Raw genomic sequence first — 18,217 nt, forward strand, 5'->3', positions numbered from 1 at the left:
ATAAACAAGGGGGTAGGGAGAGGAGAGAGGGACTGCGAATCGATTGCAACTTCTGCAAAGTCTCGTACAATCCAAAGCACACAAGGCAAAACCAGAGAGAATCTGAGAACCAGCCAGCCCGGGTTGGATCGCTATCAAAAGAGGAGAGAGAGACAGTGAGAGAGGCAGAGAGCGCGCATTGCAATTGCAAAAGCCTTCTGATTTGGAGTTAAAAAAAAAAAAAAAAAAAAATCTCCAAGAAGCCTGCAATTGGCCCACAGCTTTAAAAAAAATCTCTTCCGGGTTTTCAACGGTTCCAAGTTTATTTAGATTTTTTTTTTAATGCAAAAAAAAGGGGGACAACAAATGAAGCAATTCGTCTGAACATTTTAAAGTTTCTCACGTACTCTTTTTACATTGCAATGGTACGTGGCACATCTTAAACTTTCTATTTTGCGTTTATACGATGTGTGTTTTATAAACAACAATAATGGTAGAATGATTTTGTTTAATGGCTAAGACTTTAAAATTTCTCTAGCTTGCGTATGCTTATAAGTGATTGCTGGGTGAATGTCTATTGTGATGGTTTTGTTTTAAAGATGTTGCTTTGTGGATGGCTTTTTTTTTTTTTTTTTTTTGTGCTATGTACATCACAGATCGGGGTTCCTTCTTTTTTTTTTTTTTTCCCGAGATTTGAAAAAAATGCTGAGCTTGACAGATTTTTTTCCTCCTAGCGCTTGCTCGGTTCCAGAAAGGGGGAAAAAAATCCTGTTACGTGCTCTGTTCTGTAAAAAGACGTCTGGCCTCAGCAGTCAACCTAACTCGAAAAGAAATGTCTGGACCCGGCGAATAATTGACGATTCGATCCTCTAATCAATGGGACAACATGGGAGATTGACAAAAGCTTCAGCCAATCATGAGGAAGCTTGGGTGTACAATGAATGGTTCTCAGTAGCCAGAGGGGGCGGGGCAGAAAAGATCTGAAGTTCTCTTCGGCTCTGAAGGGGATGGTGTGGTTCAAGCTGTCAAAGCTACAAGGTCTTCCGGATTTAGCAAGCACAATAGGAAAGAGTTTTTGAGTTTAAAGGGGGAAAAAAAAAAAAACGGATGGGGGGATTTTTGCATGAATTGTAATGCTTTCTTAATTGCCTTTTGGAAAAAAGTTAGAAAAATTCTGCCAGAGAAATACTAACTTTGCATTAATAATTATTTTTAAATTCAGGGAAGTTGTTAACTGTTGTGAAGGGGGAGGTTCAGCTTTTAAAAAATGTGTAGCTTAGAAACTTGAACTACAGGACTGTATTGAGCTTTGGGAAGTAGTGTACTGAATACTCAGCATTACAACACTTCTCCGTCTGGTTATCTGAGAAGCTTTGGCTTTTCAAATACTTTGAAGGAAGAGGCAAGCCTCTCTTCTTGAACTGGAAACAACAGTTTTAAGGGGGGAGAGGATGTGTCACAGGTGGACTGACAGCTGTTTTATACATTTGAAAGGAAGAGGGGGAGAAGGACTGTTTCTTTCTCCACTTTTCTTGAATTCTGCTATTTAAATATATGGTCAGTGGCAAATAGGCTATTAGAACTAGCCAAGTTCACATTTGTTCTTGTTACCACAACAACCCCTGTGGAGGGTGTGTGTGGAAGATTGCTGACTTGCTAACTCTTCGTTGGAGTCTGGCCTCTTGGACAAGTCTTTGATACCAATCCAGTGGAAACCAACTGCAGTAACTTGCAGCTTGTCTTGGAGGCAGTAACTGGCAGCCTCTGACTAAAATACATCCATCTCTTCCTTCCCACTGAGCATTGTAGACACCTAATTCTGTTGGGAAATGAATGGAAAATAGTATGGGCTCTTTCCCATCTTTGGATTAAATTCCCATCGAGCTATTTCCCAAGGCTTTAGGCCTTCTAATCAAATCTGGTTTGGAAACCTGACGTTAAAATCCACTTGGATGCTCAGTTCACTGACATTATCCAATTTAGTATTATATGCATCTAAGAAAGATCTGCACGCAAGTGACCAGTGGGTCGAAAAACTAGAGAAGAAAAATATTGGAAAATGCTAGTGATAAAGTTGGTCTTGATAAGAACTACAGAGTTAATGGCAGTGTCACTTATGTACCCCAATTTTATCTTCACTGCTTTGGGCATTAAAATCTAAATCATATTAATAAGATCTTCCTATCAAGTAACCTCCGAAATGAGAGGTATTTGAGATGTACATATAAGTGAAACCTTATTGACGTAATTTATATATCTAAGAGGATTTCACTAAAGCTGGCAAGGTAACATTTCTGCAAATAAAACACAGTAAATGCAAGGCTGGGCTCTGTGCCAGGAAGAATATGGATAGCAGAGAGCATGACAGGAGCCTCCTTTGCGCAAAGACAATCCCATTTCAAGGCAGCCTCCTAGCACTTGCAAAATAAATGATTGGAGCGGTTATTTCCAATAAGGGGTTTATCCTTCCTAACAATGGGTCATTTATATGATTGCAGTAAACTAGTTTTTGTACTTCACCTGTTTCCTACACTGTTTTCTCTACTATCCTTTCTTTCTTCTCTCCCCCCTCCATCCCTGCTCTCTCTCAAGTGTCGTAGTATCTTTGTGAACTCTGGACAAGGATTTACTTTTGCAACTTGGGAAGAGGGGAGAGAGTTGGAAATGTTTTTTACCCCCAGACTGCCCTTTGAGGAACATCTGTTTCTTTGTGTGTGTGTTTAAATTTATGCCTGTTGGAGAGAAAGTTACCAGAAGCCTTTCTGTAACTGTAACTCTTCTACTGTATTTTTCTCAGTCTTGTTTCCAAAGGCTGTAGTTGGAACTGTGCTTTGTAGTGTTTCCCCGCCTCCCCCCCCCCCCCCCATCCCGCGGGGGAGGGAGCGGGAGCTGGCGGAGATAGGAGAGAAAGCAGGAGCGGATGTGAAGGGCTTTGGTGCTGAACTTGGATCCAGCCCTTGCCTAGAGGGCGCAAACAATCGTCCCATATCCAAAAGTCTTACGAAGGGCGCCAAAAGTTACTTAAGATAATATTGCTAACCGCAGAAAGCTGGAAATCGCGGGCACATTCACTGCTGCAACAAAAGAAGTTTTTAAACTAGAAATATCAGCATTAAATTACTTTTCCCTATTTTTAAAAACCAGGGCGATGTGCCAGTCCTTTTTTTAAAAAAATCCTTTTCTTTTTCTTGAGATTCAGTTAAAACTAAGAATCTTTCTGGTTTTGGAAAGAGGCAGATGTGAAGTATATCTTTTAATACACCAAAAGAAAGATTTTAATCTGCTCTGGAAGAGAGCTTCCCAAGAGTACACACGGAACAATAACTTCTCACTGTGCCTCAGTTACATGTTGGGACCGTCAGCCAGAAACTTCTATCGAGGAAACTTGGAGCGAGTTGAAGTTATAGATCCCAGCAAAGGTTTCCGTGGCCAGGAAGGTTGTCTCTGTAACTCGGCTTAGCTTTTAGGACATTTCTCTTCTCCTGAAATCCAAGAGGAACCAAGGAAAAGCAGTTGTTTAATTGGGGAAAATGGGACTCTCTCATTAAAGATTTAAGTCATTATTTTCCCTCACCCCTTAATAAATAATTTGACAGATTTTCAAGGATATTTAGGAGCAGGGTGTGTGAAAATGATCTGAAGCATTCAGAAATTATTTTAGCAATAAAGTAATCGGAGAACAAGCATAAAATAATTTTAGACAGATGCAGAATATTTTAGAGGATTATATTTTGTTTTCTCCAGTAGCATGTTTCTTGCCCCTAACTTTAAAAAAAGGGGGGGGGGCGTGGAGGTGGGTGGTGTAGTCTGAATGACCGTGGCCTTAGCACATCACTTCATCCCCACCTGCAGAGTGGGGGTTCCTACAGGACTGTCCTCTTTTCCGAGGCTCTCTCGCTATTTAACCTCTACCAAGGTGCAGATTCCTCTGTCTGTGTGCCAGTGTCTTTCAACCTGATCTTTCCTTTTGGAATTTTGAGAAGGATTCGCAAATGCAGCAGGCTGCAAAGTAGAGTTAGGAAGAGGAGGAGGAAGAGATGGGATGGGGGGCAGGAGGAAGAAGGTATTTTTTTTTTCTTTTTTTTTCCATGAGGGAGGAAAGCCTGGAGAGAAAATATGAGGTTAAAAAAACTGGAAAAGCAGGCTTATTGGCAACTTGCCAAACCCTAAAAACCACCCCCCTTTTCTGCCAAAACAATACTTTAGCAAACCTAGAATAATTGCAGGAAGCTCTTTTCCATTTTAAGAACGATTACCTGGGGGAGGGAAAAAGAGGGGATTCTTAAAAGGCACCCTTCCAGAGGTGTCCCAGGAACAGGAACGGTAATGATAGCCTGTGTCCAGTTCTGGGCACGCGTTTGTGGACCAGAATATCTCCCTTCCCTTAGGGGACATCCCTTTCCTTTTTTTTTTTTTTTTTTTCTCCTAAAGAGAAAAGGATGTCACAGCTAAACCACTGTTGTTTCTGAACGTGATAGAACTTTTTCTATGGCGTCTGTGTTCAGACCCACCAGTTTCACAGTCCTGGGAGGGAGAACGCTCATTAATCTCCGCCTCTTTTTCTCCAGACAGCCCCCCCCAACCCCCCAAATCCGGTGACTCTTCTGTGTGAAATTATTCCCCACCACCCCCGCTTCTGAATGCCACAGGACTGAAGCTGCACAAAGTTTGCAGGATTTTGTGCATAATTACCTCTGCCGACGATCTATTCCCACAGAAAGCTTCGTTGGAGAGATTACAATGCTTTGAGTCGTACCGCATTTCAGAGGGGAAAAAAAAAAAAAGTTACCTAGGAGGTCTGATTTTTTAAAAAATTTGCATACATGCAAATTTGCCCCCCCCCCCCCCCCCCCCGGCCTTCTCCTCGGTTCTCTACGTGCCCACACAGTGAACCGGGAGCGCAGGGCAACCTGGCAAAGTTGTCCAAGTCCTCCACCGAGGTCCGCGAAGGTCTGCGGCGGGGCTTGGGGGATGGGGATGAGGAAAAGTAGTTTTGTTTGCTTAAGCACATCCTGTGGCAGCCTATAGCTGCCCGGGAGTACAGACTGTAACTGCTCCTCACTGCGTTACCCAGTAATGCGCTGAGCGGGGAAGCGGGGGCGGGGGGGGGCAGAGGGAGCGAGAGAGCCTGCGAGCGAGGGAGCGAGAGAGGGAGCGAGCGAGCGAGCGCGAGCGGCCGCGGAGGCTCGGGACCCGGCTGGCCGCGCGGCGCCGCAGCCGCCCCCTCCCCCACGCCCTCCCCCCCCCCCCCCCCCACCGGCGGCGGCGCGAGCGGGCGGCGGCTGTGCGGTGCGGTGCAGAGCGGAGGCGGAGGCGGGCGCGCGGGCAGCTCGCGGGCACCCGGCCGGCCGGGCGCGGGAGCGGGAAAGGGTGCGCTATGCCTTTAACGCCCGCGTACAGTAGACATGTATAGTGGAGTGTAGGGAAACTCTAGGCGGGGTTAAAGTTCAGCTCATGGAGCGGCAATCGCGCTGGCTGGCTGGCTGCAGTTGAGCCGAGTTGGAAATGTGAACGCAAGAAGCAGGCTTGATTTTTTTTCTCCCCCCTTCTCTCTCTCTCTCTTCCTCTCTCCCTCTTTCTCCTTTCTCACCCGCACTCACGCACACCTCCAAACCGCACACCCAGACGCACACGCACACCCCACCGCCCGGCAGTTATGTATTCTCCGCTCTGTCTCACCCAGGTAAGCAGCTGTTTGGATGCGGCGGGATGGGGGGCGGGGGGCCGGGGTTGCGGGGGCAGACCTGGGGCTGGGCACGGGGTGCCGGGGACCGTCGCGCCGGCCGGGCCCGGGGAATGTGTGTTGGTGTGTGCCCGTGTCTGCGCGTGTTTCTGTGTGTATGTGCGCGTGTGCTCGTGGAGGGGGGGGGGAGAGAAATACAGCTTTAAGAAAGTAACTTTGTTTCCATGCGGGTGCATTCCTCTTGCACGGCCATTTGTGTGGGCACATGGCTAATGGCGCCCTCTTATTAATGCGTTAATTAATATCGGGGCGATTGACTGCGGAACGGCGGTGTTTTCGGACGCCCCGCACGTGTTTCGGCGGGGTTGCAGCCCATGACACGCTGAAATCTGGACTCAGCGTTTCTGCAGCCGGCAGGCCGGTTTCTGTAGTTCCGCGGCGCCCGGGGAGGGGGCCGCCGACGGAGCCCACCGCACGCCCCGCACGCTCGGGGCAACCGAAACCCCCGGGTGCGGGAGAACTCTCGCCTCTGCGCCCACGGCCCGCGCGCGGAGCCCGCGCCGCGGCAGCCTCCCCAAACTCTTACTTTTGTTTATTGTTTGTCAGCCTTTGGGGTCCGGCCGCGGGAGGGACGCGGGCCGGCGTCCCGGGCCCCGGCCGGGACAGCGCCCCTCGGACGCGGGCGGGCGGGCGGCGGCGAGCCGGCCCCTGAGCTCGGCGGAGCGGGGCTGCGTGGACGCGCGTCCCCCAGCGCCGGCCGGGTGGAGCCTGCGTCCTCGCAGCTCGGCGCCCGCTCGCTTTCCCGAGTGAAAGTTTCGGTGCCGGGACGAGCCCACGCTGCGCAGGGCGGCGAGCGGCGGAGGCCGCGGGGCCGCGCGGGCCGGGGAGCGCCGGGCGGAGTTGGGCTCTGGGCCGCGAGCCCGAGCAGCAACCCGGGCCGGACGCGGCTCCCCCAACCCCCCGCCCCCCCCCCTCCCGCCGCCTCCCGCCACCTCCCGCCACCGCGCGACTCGGGCAGCTCCGCGCGCAGGACGGGGGCAACTTTTCCCCTCCGACTCTGCTGACTCTACTCGGAGCGTGGGTCTCTCTCGCCCCCCGCCCCTCCTTCCCATGCCCTCCCTTTTCATCCCTCTCTTGTCTGCACCACCCCTAGGCAAAATATTGCTACTTCACGGCTCCAAATCTGGACCCTTTTGAATATATTATTTATTTTCTTTGAGTAAAAGGCATGAAGTCAAAGTGATTTTGCGCTAAAAACATTTTTTTTTTTTTTTTTTGGAAAAAAAGTGTGAGCTTTCGTACTGTTTTGGTACATTGCAATCTGACCATTAATCACCTACGTGAAGTTGTATGCTTCATATAAAATGTTTATTTACCACTCCCTTAAAAAACCTGCTACCACTTACTGTTTTCATTTAGCAGGAGATAACGGTTTAACCGGAATACTTGATGAAAGGCTAAAAAAGTGCCAATAATTTTTTTTCTTTTCCTTTCTAGATTCTGGATTTATTTTTCATATGACATCCTTTCTTATTCCAATATCGAACAGTAATCATACCGGCTATTTGATCTCGGAAGACTCTTAAAAATGCATCTTTTATGTTGAAATGGTCTGTTTGGGATTTAGGCCTAGCCTTAGTAATGGGTAGCAGTTGCTTGTAGTTATTGTAAAAGTTTTTTATTTTTCCCTAGCAAACTTCCAAAGTTCCTATTTTGGGAACTGGTGGAATTAGGAAGGAAACTTTTCCAACCACTTCTGGCAAGGTTCACAATTGCATATGGATAAGATGCAAAGTGTCAGAGAATTTGAGTGAGTTATGACTTCAGTGAAAACGCTGAGTACGAAGCCTCAAGTTCTTGCTGGCCAAAGTTTGCCACCCAGAGAATGTGTAGACAATACCAGGGTGCTGCAAGAGTGGGGAATGACCTGAGCAGACCCATGAGCCTCTTCTCAAGTGAGCTCTCAAAAGATACATTTATATTTGGGGTTGGTGCATATGTGAGAATACCTGTGTCTCTGTGCAGGCCCAGGGCAGAGTCAGGTATTTGACAAAGCTGGATTCTCTTGGCTCATGAGCTATTATCACATTAAGAAAGTTTTGTTTTGTTTTGCTTTGTTTTTTAAACATATTTGGCAGTGTGATTGATACATTCACTAGGCCTTCTTCTGGAAACACCGCTGAAGGAAACACTTAGTGTAACAGTTTGTGAAGCAAAGGTACACTAAATAGTGAATGAGAGCCATAGATTTTGAGGTCTTCTTTAAAAAATTGATTTACAGTTTTATTCAACTTGCTGGAACACCTACAAAGCTCTAGAGCCAGTTTTAGAAAGACAAACTTAGGTAGTTTATTGGTCATTAAAGAAAGTCCAGTCAGCACAGTGATAAAAGTACTCTAAATGAAAGAATGAACTCCATGTATGTGTGTGCAATTTTTAAAAATTTATCAAGAAAATGTCAGACATCTTATTTTAAACCATACAAGCATATTGTAACCATCCTTTACCTGACCATAGAATGATATAACCCAGTAGAAATTTATAGGTGAACCTTTTAAAAGTAGTTCCAGAAATATCAGCGCTCAGTGGTTCTTAAACTTGGCTTACTTACAAACAGATCAACGTTTAAGATGCTGATTCAAAGTCATACCGCTTTTGAAACAGGTTTTCAGGTTTGTTTTCATTGGTGGCCTCTAACTTTCTCACCGAGTACCTATGTACAATATTCTTTATTTTCTCGTGACTATTTTGGAATATTACATAGCGTATGGCAGTATGTGCAGCAACATGATTTATAAGGGCATACTTTTTTTCAAAATAAATTTATGCTGTGCCTCGACATTACCTACAAGTTAACGATATTCTTTACTTTCGATGATCTAGAATATTTCTGATCGTGAGGTGAGAAAGATAACTAGCACTTTAATGGTACGTGGGAGTAAAGTTATACAAAATACTGTGCACTTTTATTGGCACATTCTTGAAACCTTTGGGGAGTAATAAGTCGTAAATACTTTTGATGCAAAATTGGGGACTTAGATTATTCTTAATGATTAGTTGACATACTTGGCCTCGTTTAAGGGTTTTTATGATGAGATAGATAGGCATTTGGTTGGCAGGTAAGCAAAATCCTTTTGAACACGAATGAACGCAGCTCACAGTTCTCTGAGAAGCTTTACTAGTAGGAGTCTCTTCCAACATTTAAATGCCATATCAGAATGCTTGTTTTAAAAATGTTTATTGTCATTAATAAACCTTTTGAGTGAGATAACATTTTAACATAAATGTGGATTGTTTGGAGTGTAGTTATGCTTTGCTTTATAAAATGGGGCTGAGATTTTAAAATGAAATCCTCCCTTTGGTGAAAGCTCACTTTGTAGTTAGGGCAGACTCCAGGAGTTCTTTGCATGATACCACAGAGCCTTGGTCCCTAGCATGTCCTCTGTATGTAAGGAAATCAGCCAATGTGAAGGACTGTTCCAAACCCCAGTTTTATGTATTTTAGAGCATTTCAAGGATGAGCTCAGAATTTAGTAATGTTTAAATGCTTTGCGGTTTGGTGTATACCTTATAAACCGTGACCTGAAAAATGCTCCCCCACCCCATTTCTGCCTTTTAAAGTATGGCAGTGAGAAAGATTCTCAGACATCAGAAATTAAAAAATGTTTATGGATAAAGGATAATAAAATTCTTGTATTTTTCTCTGTTTCCTCTCCACTTAAAGAATGCACATATGTTATAAAAGCTGACTTCTCTTTTGGATTTTTATTGAATAAAAGCAGTTTTCAAAGCTAAACTTGAAATGCAGAGCCTAGAATTGGTTCATAGAAGAAAAAGATAAATGTCAATTAGTGAAATGATTTATTATGTATTACATTATTATGTACTTGCTTTAAAAATAGTCGTCTAGTGTTTACATGATTGATTATAATTTAGAATGTTTTAACAGTCTTGGAAAATTGGAAAAATATTTTTCCAATTTTAACCTCTCCATTTACATTTGAACATTTAAAAAATTAATAATTTATAGTAATAATATTTTGGACATTACAGTTACTTGTGCCTCCAAAGTATATATTTAGATGGATATTACAAACTGAAAAAGAATGCATTTTATAATATTTGTCTGTTCTACACCCTTCTTTAAAAAGTCATCAAATATCTCTTTGGTTTTCTTATCCTCATTCATTTGAAAGTAAATAATTTATCTTTTGGGGGTTTGTGCGGTGGAGAGAAGTTATGTAAGATCAGTGTGGGTTGGTTAATCAAAAGTTAGATGTACTCAGAAAGCTTTGTGGAGGTTACTGTTTAATTTTTCTTTAATTTTGTATTTATATTTCCTAAGAAAACATCAAGTAAAAGAATCAAACATTTTCATAGGACAGTGAGAAAAATGTGAACATCTTAAATTGAATTTTATTTTCAAATTACTTGCATTTTAAGAGGCAACCGTGGAGGGTTTTCCTGGAGTCTCGTAAACATTAAATGTACCAGCTTCTCTATTTCCTTGTGAGAAAAAGCCTGAAATATTATTTTCAAAAATTAAATAACGGTTCTCTTTTTTTAGGGACGATTATTCCTGAAGGCATTTCACGAAATTAACTGTATTTAGTTGCAACCCTGTTGTCACAATGACGCATTCTATTTACTATTTGGCATGTACGCTTTTCTTTGTTTTTCTCCCCCCTTTTCTTCCTTTTTGTTTCATTCCCACAGTATCAGCAAGTATGTCTTGGAAATAGATCTTTTATTTCAGCCTGAAGAATATCAAATTCATCTCTTCTTTTGTAGACGCCAAATTTTTCTAAGTTTTTGACTAAAAAAATCATATGCAACTGTAATACTTAAGAAGGAATTAAGATGTTACCAAAATGACTGAGAAACAGATTAGAGTCTACAGGCAATATTTTTAGAGGGAAAGTCTTTGTTTTCATTGATCGTGGAGATGATTTTTTGCTCCTAGACTTCCATAAACATTGACTGGCATCTAAATGTTTAGGATTTGCCAATCTGGCGGCCGAGCCCTGGCTGTACTACAAGTAGTGAGGTCAAGCCTGGAGCAAAATTAGATATGCCTTTCTTGAAATAGGGTTAAGATTATATATCGTTATAAGCATTTCAATAAACTTCACTTACTATCTAAAGGATTTGGGACCTAAGCCTGGCAATAGAACCTGGTGCACTTTGGTGAACATATCAAAACATTTTAAGATTTTTAGCAATTTTTTTTTGCCGAGATTGTGAGAAATGATACTGATAGTTTTCTTTTTTCCCCCTCAGACTCCCTATAGGCATCCTCTGTATAATTTTGGTAAGGTAATGCTTGAGTCGACTTTCAAGTGAAATAAGCATGTTTTTTTTGTTGTTGTTTTTTGTTTTTTTTTTTTTTAAATGACTATCTGAAGAAAAGTTGTTTCCTTTTGTCTCCATTGTAGTTATATTTTTGTTTTTGTTCATCTCTCTAGGATGAGTTTCATCCTTTCATTGAAGCACTTCTGCCCCACGTCCGAGCCTTCGCCTACACATGGTTCAACCTGCAGGCCCGAAAACGAAAATACTTCAAAAAACATGAAAAGCGTATGTCAAAAGAAGAAGAGAGAGCCGTGAAGGATGAGTTGCTAAGTGAAAAACCAGAGGTCAAGCAGAAGTGGGCATCTCGACTTCTGGCCAAGTTACGGAAAGATATCCGCCCCGAGTACCGAGAGGATTTTGTTCTTACAGTTACAGGGAAAAAGCCTCCATGTTGTGTTCTTTCCAACCCAGACCAGAAAGGCAAGATGCGAAGAATTGACTGCCTTCGCCAGGCAGATAAAGTCTGGAGGTTGGACCTCGTTATGGTGATTTTATTTAAAGGTATTCCGCTCGAAAGTACTGATGGTGAGCGCCTTGTAAAGTCCCCACAGTGCTCGAATCCAGGGCTCTGTGTGCAGCCCCATCACATAGGGGTTTCTGTTAAGGAACTCGATTTATATTTGGCATACTTTGTGCATGCAGCAGGTAAGTGCAATGGTGAGACGTTGTTCTGCTTTCTTGTGTGTTTCTTTTCTGCTGACCTCTGTATATGCCGGGCCATTCCGGCCCCCTCCAAGTGGCAGGCCACATACGTAGAGACAGGTGTGGTTGCAAAGGTGAACCGAAGTCAGAATAGCCAGAAGCCCCGGTGTCTGAGGGGACATCTTCACTCAGGTGGAAAAACGCAGCTTTGAGAGGATTCTCCCCAAGTTCAGTTCTCTTGGCGAGTAGTGTTATCAGAGGTGTTGGTAGTTCTGTGATATGTTTAAACCACGTTTTTTGATGATGGGCGAGAGAAGCCTCATAACACCTTTCTCATAAAGGGGGTATTTTGGATGGCAGGTGATCTAGTTGAAAAGCACTGAGTTTGGTGGTGAGGCAGTATTTTTAGTTGCTTATCTTCTGGGAGTGTTTTTAACCTACTGGGGCCTCTTGGACCCCATGCGTATTAAGAAGATGTGGTAAGATTACTGTCAAATTGCTGATCATTTATGAAGGAAAAGGAATCACATTAATACGCAAACTTTAGTAGCTTTGTACTTAGGAATTAGCATTGTTGTCTAAGATAGCTGAAGGAAAAACAAACCAACTCTTTACGCAATTGATGGTAAGGTTAATCTTAAAAGTAACCAACCTGGGTAGTTACTCAGTGCATGAATGCGCTGAGAAATTGATATTGATCATTGATGGAGTGAGTTGCTTTGATTGGTGATAAAATTCTTTATTGTTTCAAGGCTGTTTTCGAGACATGTTTTACCTGTGTATGTTATACCATTCTAGAGTAGCATTCAGGATAAAACTACTGAGGGCTGACTAAAAGAATGCATTTTTACTTTGTTTCTTTTGCCTCGTTTTAGACAAAAGGTTCATTGTGTTATGTGAAAGCTCAGGTCTTGTGTAACTTGTTGACTTTTTATATGTACATATCGGTCTTGCTGGATTTTACCTTCATGGCAGTTACTTGAGCCAGATGAAAGAAAGAAAGAAGGTTGTGGAATCCTACCAGTAGGCTCTTTTGGGGTTCATATATTCATGTTTTTCTCCCCACAAAGAAGAGAGGTGTTACCTGTAAGATCAACACTGTACTGTTTTGCAGAATGTTTTTAATTCTAAAAATGCGAGCTATTTTTTAAAGTCAGCTGATAGCCTATTCTCTATTATTTTCCTCAATATATGTTTTAGAAAGAGAACTTTTGTTACCCATCTGTCCTTACATAAGAAACTGGAGAAATTAACTTTGCAAGCATGTCACATTATCATTTGCATTCTGTTGGCAGGGGATAGATGAGTATTTTAGAGGATGTGATCTGTAAGTGTTTCAAATATTTGGGTTTTGGAGAATGTGTACTTAATTGTAAGAAGCGCCTGTTGCTTTAGCCAGTTCTGGGTAGTGAAAATGAAAAGGCAGCACCTCTCCAATGACCTCTAGACAGGAACAAGTATCCTTTTCTTAATCCCCCTTTCACCCTATTGTTACTTTGTTCTCTCTATTGAAAAAGCAGAGTTAAATTTTTAAGAAATTTATTTGCGTACATAAGTGGAGATTCTGACAGGGAAAGGCAAGGTGCGGAAAAAAAAAAAAGGATGGGTGCTACAGGTGCTTTCAGGGAGCACCCTTTAAGATCTTGGGGTTAATCTTTTTGATATTTAGAAAAGTCAATCATTTATAAATTGTCGCCAGTGCTTTAATTGGCCAGCATAGAGAAACGAGGGTACCAACAGGTGACACACACCGTGGCTTGCGCTTCCTTACCAGGTACGTCGAGGTGAAGCACCGGTGACCTCTGTTGGGGTGAGAAGAATCGTTCTCAGTGTGAGATACAAACGTTTCCCTTAGATTGAAAGAGCCGCAGGCTCTCCAGTGATTGCCATTACATGTGTTCTCCTTCGTTGTTGACCGTTTGTTCCTGTGCCGTTGCTGCAAATCCTTGAGCTCACACGGTGGCTGGTTGTCTCAATACCTGAAGGATTATGTGGGTAACGTGACAGGTAGAAGGTTGCTTAGGAGAGTTAGCATCCCTAGTGCTTATGAAAGATTTATTGACAGCAACGTGGATCAGACTACCTCTCGGTTTGGTTTTCCTGACGTATCCCAGAATCCCCTGTTAGGCCTGAATGGCAGCCAAGTGTTAGGCCATTGGCTTTCACGGAGCGCAGTAATGGCTGCTTCTCTATGCACGCAACAGGACGGCTGCAGAAGAAAATATTAAGGGCCTTTTGTCTGACAATAGTTCAAATTTGATTTAAGAGATTTAGAGACCTGTTATTTGTGGACGGGAAGCTAGTTGCCAATACAAATACGAGGTAGATCGGTCAACTTACATACAACTGATTTGACAAGCATCTGTTATAATACTGAAGATTTGTAAACACTAAACAATGTTTTTACCTCCTTAAAAGTTTTGAGAACTTGCCAGTATTGGCAGGAGGCAGAGACTCTGAAACGTGCTTCAAGAAACATGCCAAAACCATTGTGGCCTTTTCACCTTTAGTAAATTTTTTTTCCCACTCTCTCTTAAAATGTTGGATTTTTTTTTTTCTTCCAAAATGCCATTTCCCCCACTACATAGCTCCCAAAATAAGATTTTTTTCCCTTTTAAAAACTTGTACAATAATTATTGCTTCAAGCCTCAGCTTTTTCATTGGTAGGAAGTTGAAATCTTAGAACACACGTATAAATACTGGAAGCTAGTGCAGAATCAATCATTCTTTAAAAGTGGAGGTGATTTCTCCTAAGACTGATTCAGATGCTAAAATACAATACATAAACCACCTTCCAATTTTTTTCCCCTCTAAATCCAGTGGTGTTAGAACTGTCTGAATTTTGTGGCTGATAAACAGTAACAAGGGTAATGAAATTGGAGTGATTCCATAAGCCTGAGAATTTCATCTCGTTAAAAGTATAAAAGAGTAAAACCATTTTATGCCCTTAATTTGGTCTTTATTTGAGTTGTCCTTCCGTATGTATCGTATGACAACTTGGAGATATTATGGAATTGTGGCAAATGGCTTTCTTTGTGGGCGTGTAACAGTAAAGCTAATTTATGACCAGTCTTTACCAGATGATCTGAATCAGAATCTACAATATACCCGGCACGTGGCAAGGTCACAATTTAAGTTGTTAAGGTCATAACCTTAGCCACCAGGCATTTGACCTTTTAGATAAAGTTAACCTTTGTTCATTAGTAGGCACTCAACCGAGAACTTTCTGGAGAGTTTTTTTTTTTTTTTTTAACGGCGTCTGTATAACTTCTGGTAATGTAATCAGATTCTAGAAAGATTCTCAGTTGAGTTCGGTAAATTTTGTTGGGAGGTTCGACTTTTTAAGGACTCCTCTCTTAGATAGAGGTAAGTTGCTGTATCCAAACTATAGAATGATAGTGTCACAATTTATTTTTGATAGCTATTACCTGCTGTGAGGTGGAATGAAAGCTCTGAGGCAGCCGTGTGGAGACATTTAAAAAGTAAAATTAAATAAATAGAATTATATTTAAATCAACTGAGTAAGGCCTTTGCTAATTTTCGAGCGGCATAAGGCCCAAAGCTAAATTGCAATAAGCATCTTCACTTTTTGCAGATGAGGAATTTCCTAAGACTGGAAGTATTTTTAGTGGCCTTAAAATTTGCTTTGAAAGACTAATAAATGACCGGAATTTGTCAGGTAGTTACTGTAATTGTTGATTAGCCAGTGACAGAGTGAATTGAATTTGTCCCAGTGTCCTAACATGAGTAGTGTTAGTTTTAAGGTAGAAGGTGACCAATTTTACACAGTACTGTTTTAGTACAGCAGCTACTGGTTGCTTCCATGCTGGCCCTGCTGCTCCCTTTGCTTAGTTTTGCTTGGACCAGGAATAGTAACGGTCTTGTCACTCACTGAAAGAGCTGTTTGCGGTGTGTCGGAAGTCTGGTACCTGTTCTGTAAACCTGTACGGCCAGTATTACTGATGACCACATTACTTGCACCATATTGTTCATTTAATCATGCTGTTGTGAATGCTCCCTTTAAATTATTGACATTCGGCCAGTTTTATTCTGATGTGCCACGTATTATTCCATTTCAACAAAGGGAGAGATAGTCCCATTCAGGTGCATTTTAGTTTTATTTTGGCTTCATGATTGCCATTCCTTCATATAGTAATAGAGAAAGCCGTGATATGCAGATAGACCAGATGGTCATGTTGACAGATTGAGAATTCACTTCCTACTGCTTCAGAGCAGGTGTAAGATTGGGAGTGTCTGTGTATGAGCGTGTGTGTGCTTCGTGTGCATGTGTGTGCACATTCAGGCTGCACACAGAGTGCTCTTTAGAGCACTGCAAATGATTTCTTTTTTTAAAAAGCTGTTACTTTAAATACACTGTAACTATATGTGTAAGGTTAGCAGAGCATATAGAATAAGGATTGTAAACATTTTTAAGTGACTAATGTTAGATTGTTATAGTTTATAATTTTATGCTGAATTAGTTACGGTAATTTCTTAATTTTTAAGTGACTTAGTGCATTAGTTTGCATCAGTATTGCATATCTAAAATATGTTCAGTATATTTTGTTAGCAGGCATACATGCGTATGTGTGTATTTATGTTCAAGTTTAGGACGAGCATTATGTAATTACGCTTTTTCAGTACCTCAGTAAACTCCTTAGTAGAAGGGTGTGCAGCTAGTTTCTGGGATTTAGAATAATAAGCTGTATTCAGAAAAAGAGGGAGTAAGACTAATACACAGTGATGTTTCAAATTAAAAGAGTAAGTACCACCCTGTCTCAAACTCTAACCGTAATCTTAAGCTAAACTCAAGGTAGATTTTGTGGCTGACTGATCCATTCCGAATTATTGGTATATGCACCGTTTTAGAAAATTTCATTTATTTTTTTGTCTTTTAATTCTTTAAAGGAAATAGCACCAACAGTCAACAGACTTGAGATAAATATGGCTTTTATGTCCTTCAATGTTTGTGTAACTTGAGGGTAGTAACAATATCCTTTGTCTAGAATGTAGTGAAAAAGATGGAAATTCAAAGGCAGAGAGGGTATAGGAATAGGGAGGAAAGGTTGTTCGGAGTAAACTTATGAACGGAGGTCAGCTCGTTTATGGCTAAGAGGTTTGAATGTTGGTAAGAAATTTCCCAATGCTGCTGGCTTAGATTTGCCTTGTCTTCTTTTCCACCCAGTGATGAATAGCATTAATTTAAACCTATTTAGGGCTAGTGTGGGAGAAACCACAGCCTTTGTTGTGGTCACTGCTGTACACAGTAGGACTGGGTGTTTCACTTGGTTAAGGCCTCAAGCTGCTTCCACAGGATGCAGAATGGCCTGTCAGTTTTTAAAAACTTGCACAGAAGCAGCAACAATTCTAATTGCTTGCAAATGTTAATATAGATTATTGAAAGCAATTCTGAGGTTAGAATAGAAGCAAAAACATGAAATACAGATTGAATTCACTGAGAATGTTAAACACCAGTTTATTACCATCTCAGCAATAATTTCCCCATCTTTATTTAGAGGTTAAATCTTGTTTTTAAATATATTATAAACTCTACGTCCTTGCGAGGTGGGAGGTGTGGGGTAAGGGGAAGGAAGAAGTCAGGTGGAGGAGGAAGAGAATGAATGGACTGGCATGCTTTGTTAAGAAACACAAAACTGTGAATTTAATCGCAAATGGAGATGCTCTCAAAGTGTTTTGGTTTAAGTAGTGACTGTAAAAGGATCCCAAGCACCTAGGTATCAAGTGGAGAATTTTATAATCCGTCCCCCTGCGTGCGTGTTTTGGCACCATTTGTTTCAGACTCAGAGAGTGTTTGGGGCTTTCGGAGTTCCTGTTCAAAATTTTAGAAAAGAAAACTTCTGCGAAAATTCTTTTTATCTTTTGAAGGGTCCTGTAAGGGACACTGTGACATGCATAAACTTGGGAAAGGGACTGTTGAGACGTTTATGATTATTACCATCTTGCTTTCTAAAGTGATAACTTACAGTGTTACCAAAATTTTGGCTGTTGTTTAGGCAACTGTAAGATACAGATTATTGATCTAAACTTTAGAGTCCCTCTGAACTTAGCAGAATTGTCTAGCTGCTGCCAAGACAGAAACAACTTTTACCCTAGGTCTTTCCCAGAATATTAGCAAACAACGCTTCATGTGTCCTTACGATCATTTCACTTTCACAGTGTAAAAGTATATTTTCTCTGATAACAGCACTAGCCCTCCTATGAATATTCTAGTTAAATAAACATGGCTTGTGAGGCAGAGAAAGAAGTCCGCAGTTGGCAAATTGTGACAACCACGTGGAGAGGGTATTTTTGCCGTTCTGTTTGCAAAAGCAACTAAATAAGACAAAATTAAGAGAAAAAAGTTCTCTTTTTCTTGATACGTATCTTGGCCTGTGTTGGTCTTCCTTGAAGCATGATATATTGCTAATCCCAAACCTAGAAATGATCAGGGCAATGATAATAGCTAGAGATTGAAGTAGAATAGCTTTAGTGTTCTTTGAGACCTTTAAACTTACTTCTCTTCATGTCTTTCACACGCTTTCCTAGTGGTAAATATCTTGG

At 41.8% G+C, this 18,217-nt stretch overlaps 1 protein-coding gene and 1 long non-coding RNA gene across 10 annotated transcripts in view; one reads left to right on the forward strand and one right to left on the reverse strand.

The window, feature by feature from the left end:
• The window catches only part of NFIA (nuclear factor I A), a 574,225-nt gene that overhangs the window by 195,075 nt on the left and 360,933 nt on the right, over window positions 1-18,217 (forward strand). For 4 of the 9 annotated variants that reach the window (XM_086717139.1, XM_086717140.1, XM_086717141.1 and 1 more), the window contains one exon: window positions 11,128-11,659. In XM_086717139.1, coding sequence (XP_086573265.1) covers window positions 11,128-11,659 — 532 coding nt within the window. Of the gene's footprint in view, window positions 1-119; window positions 405-4,907; window positions 4,930-5,350; window positions 5,663-11,127; window positions 11,660-18,217 lie in introns of those variants that run through there. The other 5 variants (XM_086717143.1, XM_086717147.1, XM_086717142.1 and 2 more) reach the window with 5 other exon arrangements.
• On the reverse strand, window positions 647-5,326 carry LOC147578062 (uncharacterized). Its single transcript, XR_015254746.1, has 3 exons — window positions 4,890-5,326; window positions 4,672-4,722; window positions 647-3,461 (listed from the first exon to the last, which is right to left on the reverse strand). It is a non-coding gene; the product is annotated as an uncharacterized LOC147578062 (long non-coding RNA).

The sequence above is a fragment of the Puma concolor genome, chromosome C1, assembly GCF_028749965.1.
Source record: "Puma concolor isolate L17-30 chromosome C1, mPumCon1.1.hap2, whole genome shotgun sequence".
NCBI classification, from domain to species: Eukaryota; Metazoa; Chordata; class Mammalia; order Carnivora; family Felidae; genus Puma; species Puma concolor.